At 46.4% G+C, this 19642-nt stretch overlaps 1 protein-coding gene across 2 annotated transcripts in view; it reads left to right on the top strand.

The window, feature by feature from the left end:
- Positions 1-19642, top strand: part of OGDH (oxoglutarate dehydrogenase) — a 66427-nt gene that overhangs the window by 28070 nt on the left and 18715 nt on the right. Inside the window, exons 4-9 of one of the 2 annotated variants that reach the window (XM_052639023.1) lie at positions 1350-1452; positions 7311-7355; positions 15450-15565; positions 18542-18696; positions 18837-18983; positions 19494-19584. In XM_052639023.1, coding sequence (XP_052494983.1) covers positions 1350-1452; positions 7311-7355; positions 15450-15565; positions 18542-18696; positions 18837-18983; positions 19494-19584 — 657 coding nt within the window. The remainder of the gene's footprint in view (positions 1-1349; positions 1453-7310; positions 7356-15449; positions 15566-18541; positions 18697-18836; positions 18984-19493; positions 19585-19642) is intronic. The other variant, XM_052639024.1, reaches the window with a different exon arrangement.

Below are 19642 nucleotides of genomic sequence, written 5' to 3'. Positions count from 1 at the left end.
GAGCAGCCCTTCTGGGAGCCCCCAGTATCTGGGCTCCCCTGCTGCCTCTCCTGGCATCGCTGCAACCTGGCAGGGGAGCCCACTGTGGAGTCCTCATCCCTCCACTGTTCTCTTTTCTGGAAACGGCCATATGGACTGTTCTCCTCTGCCCACCTGGTCAGTTGCCTCAAGTGTCAGGACAGGCAGCACAGAGTGGATCTGTCCTCCTGGGGGAGCCTGGCAAGTCAGGCTTTCTCCCCAGGGCAAGTGAGAATAGATAGCTGTGTGCTCTCAGGTGCTGTTCACAGCAGCTGTTTCTACAGAAAAGAGGCACAGCTGGAGTGTGCTGACCACTGCCTGACTCATTCAGCCTCAGTCATTTCTGCAGTCTTTCAGGGACTTCATAACAGTTGTTCCTCTTCCCAAATTGCTAGCAGGAAACTGAATAAAATGTCCAAGACTTAAAGACACAAATTTGGAAGCTGGGAGGAGCTTTCCCTGTCCATTTGTTTGCAAACGGTGCCGATCAGATGCTGCAGTCCCTGGTGCTGCCGCCTGCTCTGGTGCTTACTGCCCTGACCCCACAGCAGTGCCACCACACCTTCCTGAGGGACTTCAGGCTCTCCTCAGCTGAGTGGGTTTCACACTCGAGTCAGAGTCCCAGGCATTTCCCATTTCTGTTTATCCAGGAACACTGTGTCAGGATCCCAGGAAATGGGTCCTTTTAGATTGCCAGGTTTATCATAACATGAGGAGTTTATCCCGTTTTTATAGAAGTGCTTTTATGCCCAATGCCTGCATGCTAAGTCACATCTGACTCTTGCTACCCTATGGACTGTAACCCTCCAGGCTGCTCTGTCCATGGGATTCTCCAGGCAGGAATACTGGAGTGGGTTGCTTGCCCTTCTCCAGGAGATCTTCCCTACCTAGGAATTGAACCTGTGTCTCTTACGTCTCCTGCACTGGCAGGCGGGTTTTTTTGCCACTAGAAACACCTGGGAAGCCTTAATGCCCAATAGTGCTTTAAAATAAACTATTCTAAGTCTTATTTTTGGGTTAATTGGTGCTGTCAGGGAAAGGTTTGATCAAATGTAACTTTTAACCCCCTCACAGCCCACAGGACCTGCTTAATGACTGCTTGTATTATTGCTTCCAGGTCAGGGGTCACCACATTGCAAAACTTGATCCTCTCGGAATTAGTTGTGTAAATTTTGATGATGCTCCGGTAACTGTTTCTTCAAACGTGGGTGAGAATGAATCTGTAAACACTAATTTTAATGTAATTTTACTTTTTTTTTACCCCTTCCCTCTTTTTTTTCTCCTGTCCTTTTGTGTGTGTCCTTCCCTCTCCATCGCTGGCCCATTCGTAGATACGAGGGCACCATGTAGCACAGCTGGACCCCCTGGGAATTTTGGATGCTGATCTGGACTCCTCCGTGCCCGCTGATATTATCTCATCCACAGACAAACTTGGTGAGGGTCTGAGAGCGGCCAGTGCTGCGCTGTTTGGCTCCTCTCTGTGTGTCCCAGCTCGTGGCAGCCAGGACGTCCACAGGCCAAAGGGAAAGACTCTTAAGTTTCCTTCGTTCTGATCACTTGACATTTATAAGTCATGCAGCCTTAGTGAGTTTTGGGCAAGTTATTTTTAATCTCAGCTTTCCAGCCAGATCATATGAGCTCAATTGTCTAAGCCTGAAAATTGTAAAGTGAAATTTGGGGGCAGAAAAGGTTAGTGGCACAGAAAAGACATGACCCACCCAGGCAGGCGGGTCCCCAAGATAGTCCAGGGGCTAGCACATCTGGCTCCAGGCTCCAAACCTCAGGGCAGTGCAGCCTGTGCCCAGATGGGGTCTTGCTCAGAACCGTCACACGCCCTGAAGCACAGTGCAGCCTGCCTTTGACGGGGCAAATTCCAGAGCAAGGGGTGCAGTTGAGGTGTCTCGATTCTCAAATGCTGGTGATCACACTGAGGAAACTTTGGAAGGCATCCCGCGTGCAGGGAGGCGCATGTGGCACACAGGCGGTTGTAGCCATGACCCCACACCCCCTCTGTCGTGAGCACAGGGGCCGGGCAGGGCTCACACCTGTGGTCGCTTTCAGAGGTTAACCTGCTCTAAGTCACCGTGCTGCTAACCTGTGCTACAGAAGTGATGACGTGACTAATTTTAAATGGCCAGGTTGTTTAGGAGGAACACTGTGCATGCTAATAAAACTGATGATTACCTACCTGCCTAACACTGCTCTGGGAGGGGACAGAATTTGCCTCCTCCGAATAATAGTTTCTAACGCCCCCCAGAGGCGGGTCTGGGTTGTGAGTTGAGAGGTCAGGCGCTAGTCAGGTAATAGTTCAGTTCAGTTCAGTCGCTCAGTCATGTCCGACTCTTTGTGGTAATACTGGAGTTCAAATAGCATTGGCCCCAGGATGGCTGTTAGAGGTTTGTCTCTGCTCTGTCTTCATTTCGGAAACAGTCCTAGGGGATACAGGGTTTCCTCTACTTTGTAACTGCACAAAGGTTTTGGAAGAAAGATTAGATCAACTCTTCTGAATATAAAATAGGGCCAGTCCAGATTGTTGGCAGGATGTGAGTTGAATACTGCTGCTTTATTGAGTGGTGACAGCTTTGTGCACCCCAGAGGTGGGCTTTTCTCTCCACTGTCCCCCAGGATACTTGGAGCCTCTCTCCTCCTCCTTACCATGTAGCCCCCAAAGCACCCAGACCCCAAACAACCGGGACTCGCCTGTGCTGAAGCCCATCGGCACCACAAGTCCCCTCCAGGTGCTTGGGCCAGGGCAGACCTCCCACCCCCACCCAACCTGGGAGGCCTGTGAGCCCCCAAGCACTGGTTGCCTGAGAAATAGCTCAAGGTCCTGTGCCCTGGGGCTGTCTCTCCAGAGAAGGACTCTGACTGTGGGGCCTGGCAGGGCATGGGCCACAGAGGCTGGTGTTTCTGTGCACAGTCAAGCATTTAAACAAGAAAGGCATGGGACGGGGGTGGAGGGTGTCCAACGCTGCATCTCCCCTGTTCTTGTGCCGTTCCTGATTGCCAGGTTCTTGATATCTGATCAGACCTTTCCCAGTGGTTCCCAACTCACTGGAACTGCCTGGGGAGCCTAGAGCTCCTGTCTGTCCTGCCTAAGGCCGGTCAGGGTGGGATGCACCATGGCGACAAGCTCTGGCAAGGGTTTCTTGGAGGCCCCCAGGCCATCCCAGCCCAGGAGTCTGTGAAGCCTGAGAGCCCCCAGCCCTGTTGATGCTGCCCACCTCCTCAGTTCACAGCTCTCATGGGGCAGGTGCAGAGGTAGGGCCTCTGTCGTTCTTTCGGGTCCTTTCTAGGCCACTTGATCTCCCCTTACAGTCAGCTCTAAAACAGTGCCCCAAGTGTCTGTGCTTCCGTTAAGGTGCAGGGTCAATACAGCAAGGGTGAACCAGCAGGAGGATGTTATAAACCAGAGACACACAGGGGTGGCCCCAGAGCTTTCTGAGCTCATCCCCTGGCTGGGAGCCTATCAGAAATGTCAGGAGAAAGTTGAGGAGCAGCCCCCTCCTTTGCAGGAGAAAAATGCATTTCATTCTGAGAATTCAAAATAGTGTGATAGAAAAGTCATGGAAATAGTGTAAACCCAGTATGTATTGATACCTTGATGTATGTAGGTCTTTCAAAAACAACTGGATCAACAGGAGTGCTCTGTTCGGGGACACTGGACAGTCCCTAGAGTGCTTTCCTGTCCATCATCTCATCCAACCCTTAGGCTTGGGCTCAAGCCAGCTTCCTACGTGGAAAGCCGGGTTCTGCCAGGACTAGCTCTGTCTTCTCCCCTGTAAGGTTGTTGCAGTATTAAATAAACTCCTTAAAATAGTGCCTGGAGCTTACTAAGTTCCATGAAGGTGTGAGCTAGTGTGATTATTAACAGTCTTTTGAGATAAATAGCTGCTGATGTCTCTGGAAAAAATAGATATTTAGAAATAGAGCAATGGAGCAAATAACCCAGAGTCAGTGCCATAGTTAGTAGTAATGACTAGGGTGAAGCCTGAGTGACAACAAAGCAGGCTAGCTCACGCGGCATGGTGAGCGTGGCCCGCATGTTGGTCTGGGTGAGTGAGTGACTACAGGGGTGTGCTGTGCCACACAGCACTGTCCTCAAGCTTGCATACTTCTCACGACACTTCCAGCTGTCTTTCCTCTCTCTGGTAGATGTAGCACAATCTCTTCAATCGCTTGTGGGGAAACCAAGGCCCAGGCGGTGACTACTCCCCATCCATCTGAGAGCACTTCATAGTATGACTGGGGCAGCGCAGGGGTAGAGGAACAGCTTCCAGCCCCGGCTGAAGGCAGGAAGCCGTTCCCAAGGGCAGTGCTGGCCAGCACAGATATGCAGGGCGAGCAGGGCTGATGGCCCCTCAGAACTTTTTAAATTAAGTGGAAAATGTGAAAAGTTTCTACTGAGTTCTTGCCCAGATACTCACAACCCTTGCAGTGACAGGTGGAGAGAAGAGAGAATTAACAGGTAGCAGGTAGACAGCAGACTTGGCGCCATGCAGAGCTCCAGGGTGGTCCCAGCCTGTCCGGGTTACCGTCAGACGTGTGCACACGGACTGTGCTGTGAATGCAGCACAGATAGAGTCGAGATGGTGGTTAGTGATTATTTGTTACGAAAATTTTAAAATTAACGTTAGAACAGTTTGGGTGTTTTAGGTATGGGTTATACTCTAGAATTGTGCAGTGACTTCTAGGAGCAGGAGCCCTTTTGCCAGGATGTGTTATGTTAGGGGCTGGGTTCCAGGTCCCCAGAAGTGCATCTTAACTGAGCCAGGCTGAGTCGACCACACACTCAGTCGAGGAGGGTTGGGAGCTCCAACCTGAGATGCCTGGTCACATGATCCACATTCCTCCCTAGGGAGGTGCTGGCAGTCCCCAAGCCAGATCACGTTTCCTAGCAAGGCCTCTCCTGGTTGACCCTAAGGAAGGATCAAGAGTGTGGCTTTTGACAGGGGTCCGAGTTGTTGCCACCTTAAGTAGAAGCCAATCAATTGCAGGCGGCCTGTGCACTCTCACCTCCGGGCCTCCAGTCCTGTGCTGGCCATCCAGTCCTTGCTTTGCTGGGGTGGGGAAGGGGCATCGGGAAGTCTTGTCTCTGGGCCAAGTGGGACTGCCCTGGGCAGGGTGAGGATGTGGAGAAAGTTCTTGTTCACTCTCACCCTCAATTTGCTCTCTTCTAAGTGCAGCATTTGAGTTAGATTCCAGCTTTAAAATGCCATGGAGTGGTTTCTCTTTGGATTCTATAGTATAACTATTCACAGTGAACCAAAAAAAAAAAAAAAAAAAAGATTGAAATGTACTTAAATGTCAGATTGAAACATATTTAAGGAGAACTCAAAACAAATTCTATGAATAAAATTAAAGAAGGCATGAAACTTCTGTTTACCATTAGTGTTTGCAAATTGTCAGTCTTAGGAAATGAACTTGAGTTACATAGTTAAAAGGTCAATTCAGAAGTCCAAATTATGGCAACATTTTTGCTACTGTAAGTGAATTAGTTCATCCCCAGCACAGCAGGACATGAAGTCTCCCCACCCTTCTGACCTTCCACAGTGCTCTTTCCGGTTGAATGTTGTCTCCTTGATGGCTGGGAAGAATGAGCTAAAAATAGGGTTGAATTTTGATCTACTTTAGTAATTTCAGAGCTGTGGCAACCAATTTACATAGCATTTATTGGTTGCTGTGTGCAGCCTGTGGTGCCACCAGATCGCCAAGTGAAGAGTTGGGATCAGATCGCCCGAGTGACTCAGGTGGGCAGGCCAAGCTAAGGTCATGGTGGGCACATGCACGTCTGCCTGCAGGGGTGTCCTCCTTCCTGTATGCCCAGGAGCTGGCAGACCAAGACACAGCCGGGCCTAGCATCACATCCCTGCTTCTTGCCAACTGTGTTTCCCTTGGAAACACCTTGGCCAAGTCCCAGCCGCTCTGTCTCTCCAGTAGAGTGTCTTGTGCTCGTTAAGAAGTAATTTAAAAAAATGTTTTAAAGTGCTCAGGTGCAGGGAATCCCATGTGCTGTCTGTAAGTGACAACCAGAATATTTACTGTTAACACTTTCCTTTGGTTTGTGTCTTTTGTTCACATTTTATTTTTAAAATACTCAAGAAGTACAGATAAAACTACATGCCCAGTACCCAGAGTGAACAGTTATAAACTTTCGATCCTATTGCCTTTAGATTTCTTTAACAGATATGCATTCACATTTCATTTTGAGGCTGGGGGGAGTCCTATAGGCAGCACTGATGGCTGCTTGGGATGGTTCTATGTCTTGATTCTGAGGATTAAAAGGAATAAATGAAGAGTCTTCATCCTTGCCTTAAGCAGTGTGTCCTTGCTTTTGTGCAGAACCCAGGTGTTCCATTGTCTTAAGAGCCATTGGCTCTGAGGTCTTTGGTGGTCTTTCACTGTCCTCAGGGGCGAGGAGAGCTTTATGCACTCAGAGCTGGCGTCCCTGCGTCCTCTCTGAGTCAGAGTTCTTGCCATCAGCATCCAAGGATGCACTGGCTGGCCTTCTGATGCACTGCCAAGGCGGGGAGCAGCCACAGTGCTGGTGACCTGGCTCTGACCCCTTGGTCATCAGGCCCGCGTATCCGGGAAAGCAGGGTCAGCAAGTGTATTGCGTGTCCAGATCAACAGCTTGAGTTTAACCAGTGCAGGCAAGCCTCCAGGTGTGGGCAGGAGTGTGTACAGCTGTGCAGGCCTGTGGTTCTCAGCCTGCGTTCTCAGCAGCCAAGTTCCTCCATCCTGGTTCTGCCTTCTCAAGAAGGGAGTCCAAGGTCCCATCTTCCACTCTTTAGAATCTAGAAGGAGCTTGAGCTTTAGGGTCTAGTCTGCCACCTGATGCTCCAGCTCTGAGGAATGGGCCTTTAAACTAGGCTTCTCCATTTTCTTTTCCCCAGTTTTTTCATCTCGAATCAGCCTAGACTGGGTGGATTCAACTTCCCAGGAGAGCTCTGTGTCAGCTACTTGTTCAGGATGGGGACGTGAGGAGGTCTCAGCCCCCACCACACAGTGGCTTCTCAGTTTCAGGAAGCAGCCTCTCCCTCCTTCAGATTCACCTTATTCCAGCTGTTCATGAACCATTTCCATGTTTACCAAAGTCACTCTCAGATCATACCCACTCACCCCTCTGTTCTCCTTCAGTGTGTGTGTCTGTGACAGTGTTTGTGCTACCCGTTACTGCAGTGGTGTAGGGTTTGGGTGTTTGGGGTTTTTTTTTTTTTTTTTATCAAAACTAACTCTCACCTGTCTTTTTCCCTCTGCGCTCACCCATGCTATCCCACTCTGCCTCTCAGATCTTGCAGTTTTCAAGGAACGACTTCGAATGCTAACAGTAGGAGGTATGAAAATAATGAGCCTTTCACTTTTCTGGAGCTGAGGACTTCATTTGAACAGGACATGCAACTTTCCCCAGCATGCAATTTGGGGAAAGTTGCCACAACTCTTGTCGAGTGCTTTGAAGTTTGTTCATTATTTTGAGATATGTTTTCCCTATCATTTAGCTGTTACCCAGCAGGTAGAGCTACTTACCATGTCATTTTTGCTTCTGTCCATTTGTGTTCTGAAGAGCATTTTCACCTTCACATGTGTCTCACCGTCGCTTCGCTGAGCTTCCATCTCTAGCGTAGGCTGTCTCTAGCTCCTGCTGTAGCCAGCGGGGACCTGAGGCCACACTACGTTCTGCATGTTGGCACATCCTTTCCTCCATGTTCTGCGCTGTGCCTTTGACTGGACTCTGGATTCTTTCAGATTCTGCTTCCTGGGCATTTTTGACACAGTTTCTCTTTTGATCTTCCCATGTTTAAAGAGCTGATAAAAAGTTACTTAATGAAGTAAGGAATTCTTAATAACCCTTGGTTCTGGGCAGAGCACCTTTGAAGAATCCAGAGTGGGGTGCCCAGGGGTCCTCTGCCTGCTGTCACTCACCCCAGTGGCCAGTCTTCCTTCCATGCCAGGTGTCACTCAGAAGTTCTCGTTTTCTTCCATCTTACTGATAATATTTGTGAGACTCCATTTTTAATTAAACTCTTCATTTTGAGATAATCGTAGATTCATATACAGATATGAAAAATAAGAGAGACATTCTCACGTGCCTTTCAGCCACTTCTCCCGCTGGTACCATCTTGTACCTCACACCAGCATGCTGACATAGACAGCAGTCAAGCCGCAAATGTCTGCATCACCTCAGCTGCCCCTTTGCAGCCACACTCACTCTCCTTCCATCCCCTCCCCCCATGTCTGACCCCTGGCAACCACTGTCCTGTTTTCCATTGCTATAGTTTTGTCATTTCAAGAATGTTTTACAAATCACAATATGTAACATTTTGGAATTGGTATTTTTCAATCAGCATGATTTTCTAACACTAGTTTTTTCTTATTTGCTGAGTAACATTCCTTGCCATAGGTGTCCCACAGTTGTTTTAACCAGTTTCTCACTGAAGGACCTTTGTGTCATTTCTGTTCTTTGGCTAATAGGGTCTTTTACAGACCAAAAGTTTTAAACTCAGAAGTCCAGTGTATCAATGTTTCCTTTTGTGGATCCTGCTTTTTGTATCAAGTTTAAGAACTCTTTTCTTAGTTCTAGATCCTGAAGATGTTCTCCTTTGTATTTTTCTAAAGGTTTTATAGCTTTGCATTTAGCATTTAAGTCTGTGGTCCATTTTGAGTTCATTTCTTGAATGAGATAAGAAATTTAGATCAAGGTTGGTTTGGTTTTGGCCTGTGAATGTCATCTGCTCCGGCACCATTAACTGAAAAGTTTGTCTTTCTTATCATTGAATTGCTTTCACACTTTTGTCAAAAATCAGTTGGACTTATTTGGTAAGTCTGTTTCTGGGTTCTCTATTCTTTCCCTTAATAAGTGTCTTTCTCCACAAGTGCTACATCATCTTAATTACTATAGCTGCTGAACTTTATTTTCCTTTTTTTTTTCAGAATTGCCTTGGCTGCTCTAAGGCCTATCTCCTTGTAGATTTTAGAATAAGCTTGTCTATGTTTATGAAAGCTCTTACTGACATTTTGATAAGAATTGTGTTAACCTATAGATCAATTTTAGAGAAAATTAGCATCTTTACTATGTATGAACATAGTATGTCTTATTTATGTAGATCATCTTTGATTTCTTTCATCAGCTTTTGGTAGTTTTCAGCATACAGGTTCTGTACATGTTTTATTAGATTCACCTGTCAGTATTTCCCTTTTAAAAGAAAATTTTAATGTCCACCTGTTCATTACTAATATCTTGAAATGCTATTGATTGTGTTTATGTAGTATCCTATGACCTTGCTAAGCTCACTTATTCTAGGACTTTAATTTTTTTGGTAGATTGTTTAGGATTTTCTGGATAGATGATCATATCATTTTTATTTCCTTTTCTTGCCTAATGCTTGGTTGGATCTTCCAGTACTATGTTGAACAAGAGTCATGGGAATGAATATCCTTGCTTTGTTCCTGATTATATTGTTTTTTCAAATGTTGAACCAAACTCTGCTGGAATAAACCTCAATTGGTTATAGTATATAATTCTATTTGCATATTGCTGTATCTGTGTGTACAGACATATACACACACACACATATATATATGCATCTATATTCATAAGGGATATTGGTCTATAATTTTTTTTTTCTGACTGTCTTTGTTCTTAGTATCAGGGTAATTCTAACTTCATTAAGTAAGTTGAGAAGTTTTCTTCCTACACTCTTTTCTGAAAGAAATTGTGTAGAATTGGTATTAATTCTTCTTTAAACATTCAGTAAAATTCCCCAGCAAAACCATCTGGGTTTAGAGCTTTCTTTTTCAGAAGCTTTTTATATTTATGAATTCAGTTTCTTAAATAATTACAGAGCCATTCAAATCGTCTGTTTCATACTGGGTGGATAACAGCACTTTGTGCTGTTCTAAGAATGATTTGTTTATATCTGAGTTGTCAAATGTGTCTGTTGTTCATAGTATTCCCTTAGTATCTTTTTTTGTATCTGGAGGGTCTATAGTGATACCCTGTTTTACTTCTGATATTGGTAATTTGTGTCTTCTCTCTTTGTTAGTCCTGTTACAAGTTTGTCAATGTTACTGATCTTTCCAAAGAACCAATCAACTGTTTCATTGATTTTCCTGTTTTGCTATTTTCAATTTCATTGATTTCTGCTCTTATCTTGATTATTTCTTTACTTCTGCTTTCTTTGTGTTGGCTTTCTTTTTTTTTTTCTTCTTTCTCTAAGTCCTTATGGTAAGACCTTATAGATTAAGATTAAGACCTTATAGATTACTGATGAAAGAGAAGGCGGTTTCTTGTAGGCAAGCATATGCTTTTTTAATTCACTCTGTCAATTTTTGTCATCTAAGTAGTGTACTTATATCATGTATATTTAACTGTTGACATGTTAGGGCTTAAGTCTACCATTTTATCCTTCGTTTTGTTTGTCCCTTTACGTTTCTTTGTTTTCTTTCTCCTGCCTTCCTCTGGGTTTTTAAACCTATACTTTAAAATTCCATTTTTATCTGTATAAAGTCCTTTTGATCATATTTCTTTGTGTTTTTAGTGTCTTTTAGCCTTTTTAGTGGTTGTGTTCAGTGCAGTTCAGTTCATTCACTCAGTTGTGTCCGACTCTTTGCGACCCCCTGAATCGCAGCACGCCAGGCCTCCCTGTCCATCACCAACTCCCGGAGTTCACTCAGATTCACGTCCATCAAGTCGGTGATGCCATCCAGCCATCTCATCCTCTGTCGTCCCCTTCTCCTGCCCCCAATCCCTCCCAGCATCAGAGTCTTTTCCAATGAGTCAACTCTTCGCATGAGGTGGCCAAAGTACTGGAGTTTCAGCTTTAGCATCATTCCTTCCAAAGAAATCCCAGGGCTGATCTCCTTCAGAATGGACTGGTTGGATGTCCTTGCAGTCCAAGGAACTCTCAAGAGTCTTCTGTAACACCATAGTTCAAAAGCATCAATTCTTCGGTGCTCAGCCTTCTTCACAGTCCAACTCTCACATCCATACATGACCACAGGAAAAACCATAGCCTTCACTAGACGGACCTTAGTCAGCAAAGTAATGTCTCTGCTTTTGAATATACTATCTAGGTTGGTCATAACTTTTCTTCCAATGAGTAAGCGTCTTTTAATTTCATGGCTGCAGTCACCATCTGCAGTGATTTTGGAGCCCCCCAAAATAAAGTCTGACACTGTTTCCACTGTTTTCCCCATCTACTTCCCATGAAGTGATGGGACCAGATGCCATGATCTTCGTTTTCTGAATGTTGAGCTTTAAGCCAACTTTTTCACTCTGCTCTTTCACTTTCATCAAGAGGCTTTTTAGTTCCTCTTCACTTTCTGCCATAAGGGTGGTATCATCTGCATATCTGAGGTTGTGTAGGTATATGATATTTCATATACATAACTTGTCACAATTTAATGATGTCATCATTTTACCAGTTCATGTGAAGTGTACTTGCCTCCCTTTATATCCCTTCCTTCTCTCCATGTATAATATGTAATTGTCTTAAATATTTCCTCTACATGTGTTTAGAACAGCATAAGATAGTATTACAAATTTTGCTTCAATCGTCAAACATAATTAAGAAGACCCAGGAGGAGAAGGAAAGTCTTGTTTTGTTTACCTGTACTTTTTAGTTCCACATTCTTTCTTCCTTCCTCCTGTCTCATTCCTTCATTTTTATTTATTTATTTGGCTGTGTTGGGTCTTAGTTGTGACACTTGGAATCTTTAGTTGCAGCACATGGGATCTAGTTCCTTGACCAGGGATCAAACCCAGGCCCCCTGCTCTGGGAGCACAGTCTTAGCCACTAGACCACCAGGGAAGTCCCCTGTCTCATTCCTTCTGATAATCATTTCCTTTCTGTTTACAACTTATTTTAGCCATTCATTTAGGATGAAAGATTCTCTTAGTTTTTTTTTCATTTAAAAATGTTTTGATTTCTCCTTCATTTCTATAGGATATTATCACTATATATGGGATTCTGGGGAACCAGTTCTTTTTTTCAGCTCTTTATGTGTGGTGCCACTTCCTTCTGGCTTCCATGACTTCTGTAGAGAAATCCAGTGTTATTTAAGTTGTTTTGCCCTCTAGGCAAAGTGTCACTATATTCTGGCTGCTTTCAAGATTTTTTCTATCTTTAAATTCAGAGGTTTAATTGTAACACATTTCAACATGGATTCCGTTGGCTTTATTCTGTGAGTTCACGGAGCCTCTTGAGTCTGTGGATTAAGTCTTTTGCCATATTTGAAAAGTTCTCAGCCTCCTTTTTTTTTCTTCTCCTTCTGGGATTCATCAACACAACTTTGAAATCTTTTGTCACAGCATCACATGTCCCCAGGACTTTGTTCCCTTTTTTCTTCCTGATCTGTTTTCTCTGTATTCTTCAGATTGATTCATTTCTATTGTTCTGCCTTTAAGTTCACTGATCCTCTGTCCCTTGCTAATGCCATACTGAGTTTTCATTTGGTTTATTATATTTTGCAATTTCAGAATTTCCCATTTGGTTCTTCTTTGTATCTTCAATTATTGAAGAGACTTTCTTCACTGAGACTTAATTTTTTTCATGTCTGTCATGTTTTAATTGCTCACTGAAATAATTTGATGACTCCTTGAAAGTGAAAGGGAAGTCGTTCAGCTGTGTCCGACTCTTTGCGACCCCATGGACTGTAGCCCACCAGGCTCCTCCATCCATGGAATTTTCCAGGCAAGAGTACTGGAGTGGGGTGCCATTGCCTTCTCCAGGGGATCTTCCTGACCCAGGGATTGAACCGGGTCTCCTGCATTGTAGGCAGCCGCTTTTACCGTCTGAGCCACCAGGGAAGCCCAATGACTCCTTGAGAAAGAGATAATTCTAATTAGATAATTCTAACATCTGTGTCATTTTGGTGCTAGTGGCTGTCAATTATTTTTTCTCGTTCAATCTGATATAGTCCTGGTCCTTGTTATAAGTGGTTTTTTAAAATATTGAAACCAGGACATTTTGGGTATTACGAGACTTGGAATCTTGTTTAAATGTTTGTTATAGCAGGGCTCCTCCGAACACTGCTGTGGTAGGGAGGGGCCCAGCTAGTTACTCCCCAGTGGGAATGGATGTTTTGGGCCCCAAAGTCTCTGTTGACTTTGGGGTAGGGGAATGGATTAGTGCATTCCCTCCCAGGGGGAATGAAAATGTGGGCTTCCTCTTGGGCCTTCTTTGAGAGCTTTAAGTAGGGTCAGAGGTCAGAGTACGTTGTAGCCTGGCATGGGTGTCGATGAGGCTACAGTGTGATATGTATGCTTGGGTGGAATAGAGCAATTATGATCTAGAAGTTTTCTGTTCTGCTAGGCTGTCCTTCTCCTGGTTCTTTAAAGAGAGCAGCTTTTGTTGGGGCTTTTTAAAATCTACACTGGTAGAAGTTTCCATGTTCTTTGCTCCAGGTCTGGGATATGGGAGCCCAGAAGGAAACCCAAAGAACCTTGGCTGGTTGGCCTTTTACTCCACCCTTTGGAATCATCTTACATTTGTTTTGTATGCGATATCTGTGGTTTTTAGTTGCACTTAGTGGAAGAGTAGGTAGGAATATGTCTATGCTACCTTTCCAGAAGCTGACGTCTGTAGATTTAAGTTATCAAATGACTGAGGAACTCAGAAGCAGGGCTAGCAGCTTTAAAGTTCAGTAATGATCCAAGTAACTGAGTCCAAGAATGATCAGTGCAGGGTGGGGGAAGTGAAGCATCACACATACGGTGAGGCTTAGGGCTCCACAAGCCCACGTTCTTCTCTGGGACACATAGGTCACCTGGTTAACTCCACAGTCGAAGTGTTCCCGACAGAGTATGCTCTCTTTGGATGCTCTGGTTCCCTGAGCCCCCACCGCTGAGTGTTTCTACCAGCTAGGAAAAGTGCCTCCCCCAAGTAACTCTGGTTTTCCTCCTAAACGCTGAGAGCTGGGCTATGAATGGCCAGGGCCATGCTTTATCAGACCCATGTGACGGCCCATCCTCATTCTCGATAGAATAACAGCAGGAAACAGGTGCATAGCGTAACCAAGCCCCTCAACCATCACTGCCACCACCCCAAGGTGAAAAGGCCAGGTTGTTTTTGTTTTAATTTTTAAAAGGGGGAGGAGCAATTAAAAAACAGAATTTGCTTTTGCTTTTAAAATTAAAAAAAAAAAAGGATTCTAGGGCATTAGATGAATCAAAGTAGTCATTCCCAAGAGCATTAGATGAATAGAGGGTGTCATTCCCAAGCCAGCTTGGGAAAGGGAGCTTCATGGCCCACCCATGACCAGTTGAGTCAAGGTCTGGCATTAGAGCCTGGACATGTGCATTTTTACAACTCTCCCAGATTCCCCAGAGATTTGGATACACAGCTGTGTTTACAAGCAACTGCTTGAGTCCCTTACTGGGCCCTGTGTGTTATTTACACTTAATTAGGTCAAGAAATGGGAGAATGTCTGATCTGGCACAGTCAGGTTTGGAGACCGTGGGCGCTTGCTTCCAGTTTCGTGTTTCATGGAGTCTGGGGCTGTGAACTGCGGTTTCCCTCGTTCCAGCCAGTGTTCAGGGGGTGGGGCGCCTAACGTAGTGTCCCCTGACAGTTTTCCTGCATGTCTCTTCCCCTTTGATAATTACTGCAACATGAAACAAGCATGTGATGCCTAGGAAAAAGCCCCTGCACCACGTGTTTATCAGCTTGAAATATGCTTTCAGATGGAGAGGCACCATGCTCGTGGTGCTCAGCAGATAGCAATGACGATTCGGTGGTAGTGATACAGTAAATTTCTTCGCGATTAGTCAGTAAATATGTGTCAGTATTTGACTGGGGAGAGCGAGCATCAGATCTGTGAATGCCAAGTGCTGTTTGGAGGATGGTTCTGTATGTGCAGTTGGGAGTTCTTCCAGGAGAAGGTGCCATCCTTCATCAGATGGCTGTGGGAGCCTCTGCCCTGCTGCCCGGCAGCTCTCCCTGCAGGCCCCTTGGCTGTCCCTCACTTCTCAGTCTCCTAGCTTCCTGTCACTCACCACCAACAAAAGTTGTTGCCATTAAGACATAGGTGACCTAGTTCTAATCCAGTTCCTCATTTTCTACTTGAATTTTCTCCTTAACTATTTTTCATTTGCTTTCTAATTGACTTACCTAATGCCTTTTCAAACCTAAACTGCTTTGTGTCTTTGGGACCTTGAAATACATTTTTTTCTAAATTATGAGTAATTGGTGCACTGGACTAATATATGTGTAATATGAATTTTATTCTCATTTTCCTATGATGCCAGTAATATACTCAGCTTGGTTTGTTGCTAAAGTTCATGTCTCTGGCTATAAGATAGTATTTATTTTCACATATAACAGAGGTTTTATGATTTTTCTATTCTCTTTTCTCTCCTCTGGGGAGTCCCTTCCCGTTTTCCTAAACTGTGGCCCCCGTGTGGTTGTGCCCCTCTCTCCTCCCCCTGACAGGATTCTACGGTCTAGACGAGTCTGACCTGGACAAGGTCTTCCACCTGCCCACCACCACATTCATTGGAGGGCAGGAGTCAGCTCTTCCTCTGCGGGAGATCATCCGACGCCTGGAGGTGAGAAAGCTGGGCTGTTTCCCGAAAGCTCCAGGGAACTTGAGAAAACTTACGGAAGCCTCCAGACTAGGTGGTTTCCTTTCCCTTGATCCTATATATTTTTTTAATATAAGGGAAGAAACTTTTTCTTTTGGCTATTTTATTGATGAAAATCCGTGTTTTTGTATTTTTACAATCAACCATAAAAAAAAAAGGCAGAATTTGCTTCTAAGATTAAAAAAAATATATGTCCTAAAGCATTAGGTAAACAAAGACTGCTTTCTGCAAACCTGCTTGAATAGGAACACCTGGGGAAAGCCCTGGCCCACCCACAACCAACTGAGTCAGTTCCGGTTTTGGAGCCTGGAAATATGCATTTTTACAAATCTCCTAGAGATTAGGATACATAACTGTGTTTGCAGGAGACTACTTGAGTCCCCATTTGTCCTGATCCCAGCATTTGAAAGGGGTAGAGAGCCCTGTGCGGCTCTCATTTCAGTCAGTGCCAGAGCCCAGGAGTTGGGCTCTTGTGGGACAGTTGGGCCTGTACTCCAGGGTTCTCAGCCATAGCGCCCCTGTCCCCAGAGGGCCCCACATCCAGGGCTCTTCCAAGAGAGCCTCCCATTCCAACCTGTCCTAACATGGAATACCCATTCTCACGGTTTACAGATACTGTGTAAAGCTACCTGACGATGCTGCGTTAGGTATGTTTACACGTGATAACATGCGTACACTAGGCTGCTATGTGACCTGACAGAACTTAGTGTGCTCTTGGTCCTGTGACATAATAGTCAAGTTGTAGCTCTTTGAAAATTTTGAACAAGTGCCATTTCTTCTCTTCCTAACATAGAGAATCTAAGAGTCCGCACCTAAAACTCCCTGCCCTTCCCTTCTGGGGACTGAGCCAACACAAGAAAGACAAAACATGATCCAGGAGCCCAGTAACTATGTGTTCCAAGTTAATAGCTGAATTCATGTTGGTAATGATGGAAACGTACTGGTTTTGACCTAATAGTTCCTTTGAGCTTTTAATTGTTCAGTAATGGAAATATTGCCCCATCAGGCGTAAGTCAAGCATAAGGAGCATGGGCAGGGTTCTCCTGCCTGGGTGTGTAAAGATGAGGAGGGAGCTCCCATTCCCTCTGCCTTTCCCTTCCTTCTCCCTCTTCCCCTCCCCTCCCCTCTCCTTCCACCCTTTCCTTTCCTCTTTACTAGGCTTGCAACTCAACTTGGGTCCCAAGGAAGACTCATCCATTTTAAGCTCATGGAGGAAGGTTCCAGGTTCATGTTTACAAACTTTGTGTCTGGGCTGTGTTTTCTCAAGTGTGTTTGTGCAGAAATACACCATCTTCTGCAGCTCAGTACATCAGGATGCTGTACAGCTCAGGTGGAAGTGGTGACCCTCCCTGGCTCTGAAGTCAGGGTAGGCAGGCCCTCACACCCTATCCCTTGTCTTTTTGTACATCCAGTTTAGAAGTTCCCAGTTTATCATGTGAAGAATCATCAGGGAAATAGCGTTTGGGGTTAGTGAAAATACCTTAAACATCAAGGTCTTTCCCAGCTCCATTTCCTCTTTTCATCTCTTGGCTAGGGTGATAGGGAGAGTGTTGTGGTTGGCCTTTATTTGAGTCCAGGCAAATGTCCCTTTTTTTCATTATCACAGAGCTAATGTGCAGAGGTGCTCAGCCCTGCTCTGGAGGCGGGCGTAAGAGAGCAGGGGCCTGGTGCCAGGTCTGGGCCCCCTGGTGGGATCCCAGGCCCAACTTTGCCCTACACCATGCCAGCCAGTTTCCATGTTAGTTGTGAAAACCAAAGAGGGTCACAGACAGAACCACCAAGCAGAACCCAGCATGCTTGGTCGGCATGGCTGCTGCAAAGGCGTGTAAGGGCATTTGTGGGCCTAAAACTCACTGTTGGGAGTTTCCTGGTGGCTTAGTGGTTAGGCTTCAGCACTGCCACTACTGTGGCCAGGGTTTGATCCCCGGTTGGAGAACTGAGATACCACAAGCCGTGTGGCATGGCCAAAATATTAATTAATTAAGATTTAGTGGCACACCAGGGCATATCTTCTTTAATTCCAGCACTGACTAGGGTTTGCTGTTGGCCCCTCATTCTGACCCCAGGACAGACAGCAGGTGATGAGGGGAGAGAAGTGCTGATCACTTGGCTGAGGAAGGCTGTGTGGGCCCCTCCAGATGACTCCCCAGCAGGAGCCTCTGTCTGGTCAGTGTCAGGAGAGACGAGAGAGGGCCCCCAGTTCAGCCCAGTACCCTGCCAGAGGCTGCTCAGCACAGTCGCCATGACGGACTCCCAGAGGGCTGCCTCTCTGACACTCGGTTCTCCCGGGCCTTTGCTGTTTTCTCTCACTCTGATTTCCTGGCATGCATACTGCCCAGGTCACCCTAGGCTTTCAACAGGACACACGGCCTCCTTCCCAGCTGTGACACGTGAGTGGTGTCACGAAGTGCCTGCTCTGTTCAGGACCCTTCTTTTTGTATATGTGCAGTCATGCTTCTGTAGAACCTGATATCCCCAAGCGGAGTCAATTGTTCAGAGAAGAATGTAGAATTTGGAAGCCTGCTACAGTTAAGTGGCCTTTGAGCTATGATATCCACCAGTGGCACAGGGCCTTTTTTTCTCACAGTGCTGGGCACAGTCTGACCTTGAGGTCAGAGAAGCTGCCTTGCCCAGCAGCTTCCTTGTCCCCAGGCTGGTGATTCTGTCCTCCCACCATGAAAGAATACCTTGACCCAGGGGTTCTCACTCTCCCTCCCTGCCCACTAGGCTCCATGCTACGTGGAGGAAGCATTTCATGGCCAAGTTCAGAGTGAAAGGAGGTCGCGGGGCCAGGCCTGGTGCCCCAGGTCACAGCTAGCTCTGTTGCATCTGAAGTGGAGGCCACCTGTTCCTCCCAGCCTTCTGGCTAAGTGGGCAGTCAACATACCGGGGTGAACATCCCCTTGACTGTGTGTTTGTGTGTGTGTGCATTAAATACAGATGGCCTACTGCCAGCACATTGGGGTAGAATTCATGTTCATCAATGACCTGGAGCAGTGCCAGTGGATCCGGCAGAAATTTGAGACGCCCGGGGTCATGCAGTTCACCAACGAGGAGAAGCGGACCCTGCTGGCCCGACTCGTGCGCTCTACCAGGTACAGGGCTGCACTGGCCCCCCTCTGTGTGGTACAGTCTGTTGACGGGGTTGGGTGGGTTTGGGGCGTGGCCACAGCTCTGGGAGAGCAAGGTTGTCCCTGCTGACACGCCTCTTCAGGGTGGCTTAGTTTCTGTCCAGGTTTGAGGAGTTCCTGCAGCGGAAGTGGTCATCTGAGAAGCGCTTTGGTCTGGAAGGCTGCGAGGTACTGATTCCTGCCCTCAAGACCATCATTGACAAGTCCAGTGAGAACGGAGTGGACTACGTGATCATGGGAATGCCACACAGGTACCTGGCCACCCTGTGAGCGTCCGGAGCACAGAGGCAGGGCACTGGGCAAGCCTGGTATACAGTAACCCTAATCTCTGCCCCCAGTGACCATCGTCACAGCAACCCCTCACTGGGTGGTCACTGTCACACTCGAGGCCACATGTGGTTGTAGACAGACATCTTGGCCTCGTGACCATGTGGGATCACAGGTGAGGGAGGTTAACCTAGAGGGAAGGTGGCTTGGTACACGAAGCAGAGACCTCAGCTTGAGGAGGCAGAGGAGGCTAAGGATGGAGCGTTCACTGCAGGCTGGCAGCATTCTCTGATTTCTGCTTTTCTTCCTCCTACCTCGTCATGGCCTTGGATGCCAGGCAAGCAGAGGCCGAGTGTCCCCCATCAGTTCTGGTCTCAGCTCCTCTTGGGCTGCGGACTGAGGCACTACCTGTCCCTCAGGGGAGAAAGGGGATAAAACAGCATTGTCTGCTGCCCAGGGCCCAGCTCAGACCCTGCTCACTCCCATGTGTCCAGGGGGAGACTGAATGTGCTTGCGAACGTCATCAGGAAGGAGCTGGAGCAGATTTTCTGTCAGTTCGACTCAAAGCTGGAGGCAGCTGATGAGGTAAGACACCTGATTTCTTTTAGAAACTAGCATAGCTCCAACCCACGCCAGACCCTGG

The sequence above is a fragment of the Budorcas taxicolor genome, chromosome 4 (assembly GCF_023091745.1).
Source record: "Budorcas taxicolor isolate Tak-1 chromosome 4, Takin1.1, whole genome shotgun sequence".
Classification (NCBI taxonomy): Eukaryota; Metazoa; Chordata; class Mammalia; order Artiodactyla; family Bovidae; genus Budorcas; species Budorcas taxicolor.
Note: the sequence above shows the minus strand (reverse complement) of the source record. Positions and strands in the feature narration are given on the sequence as shown.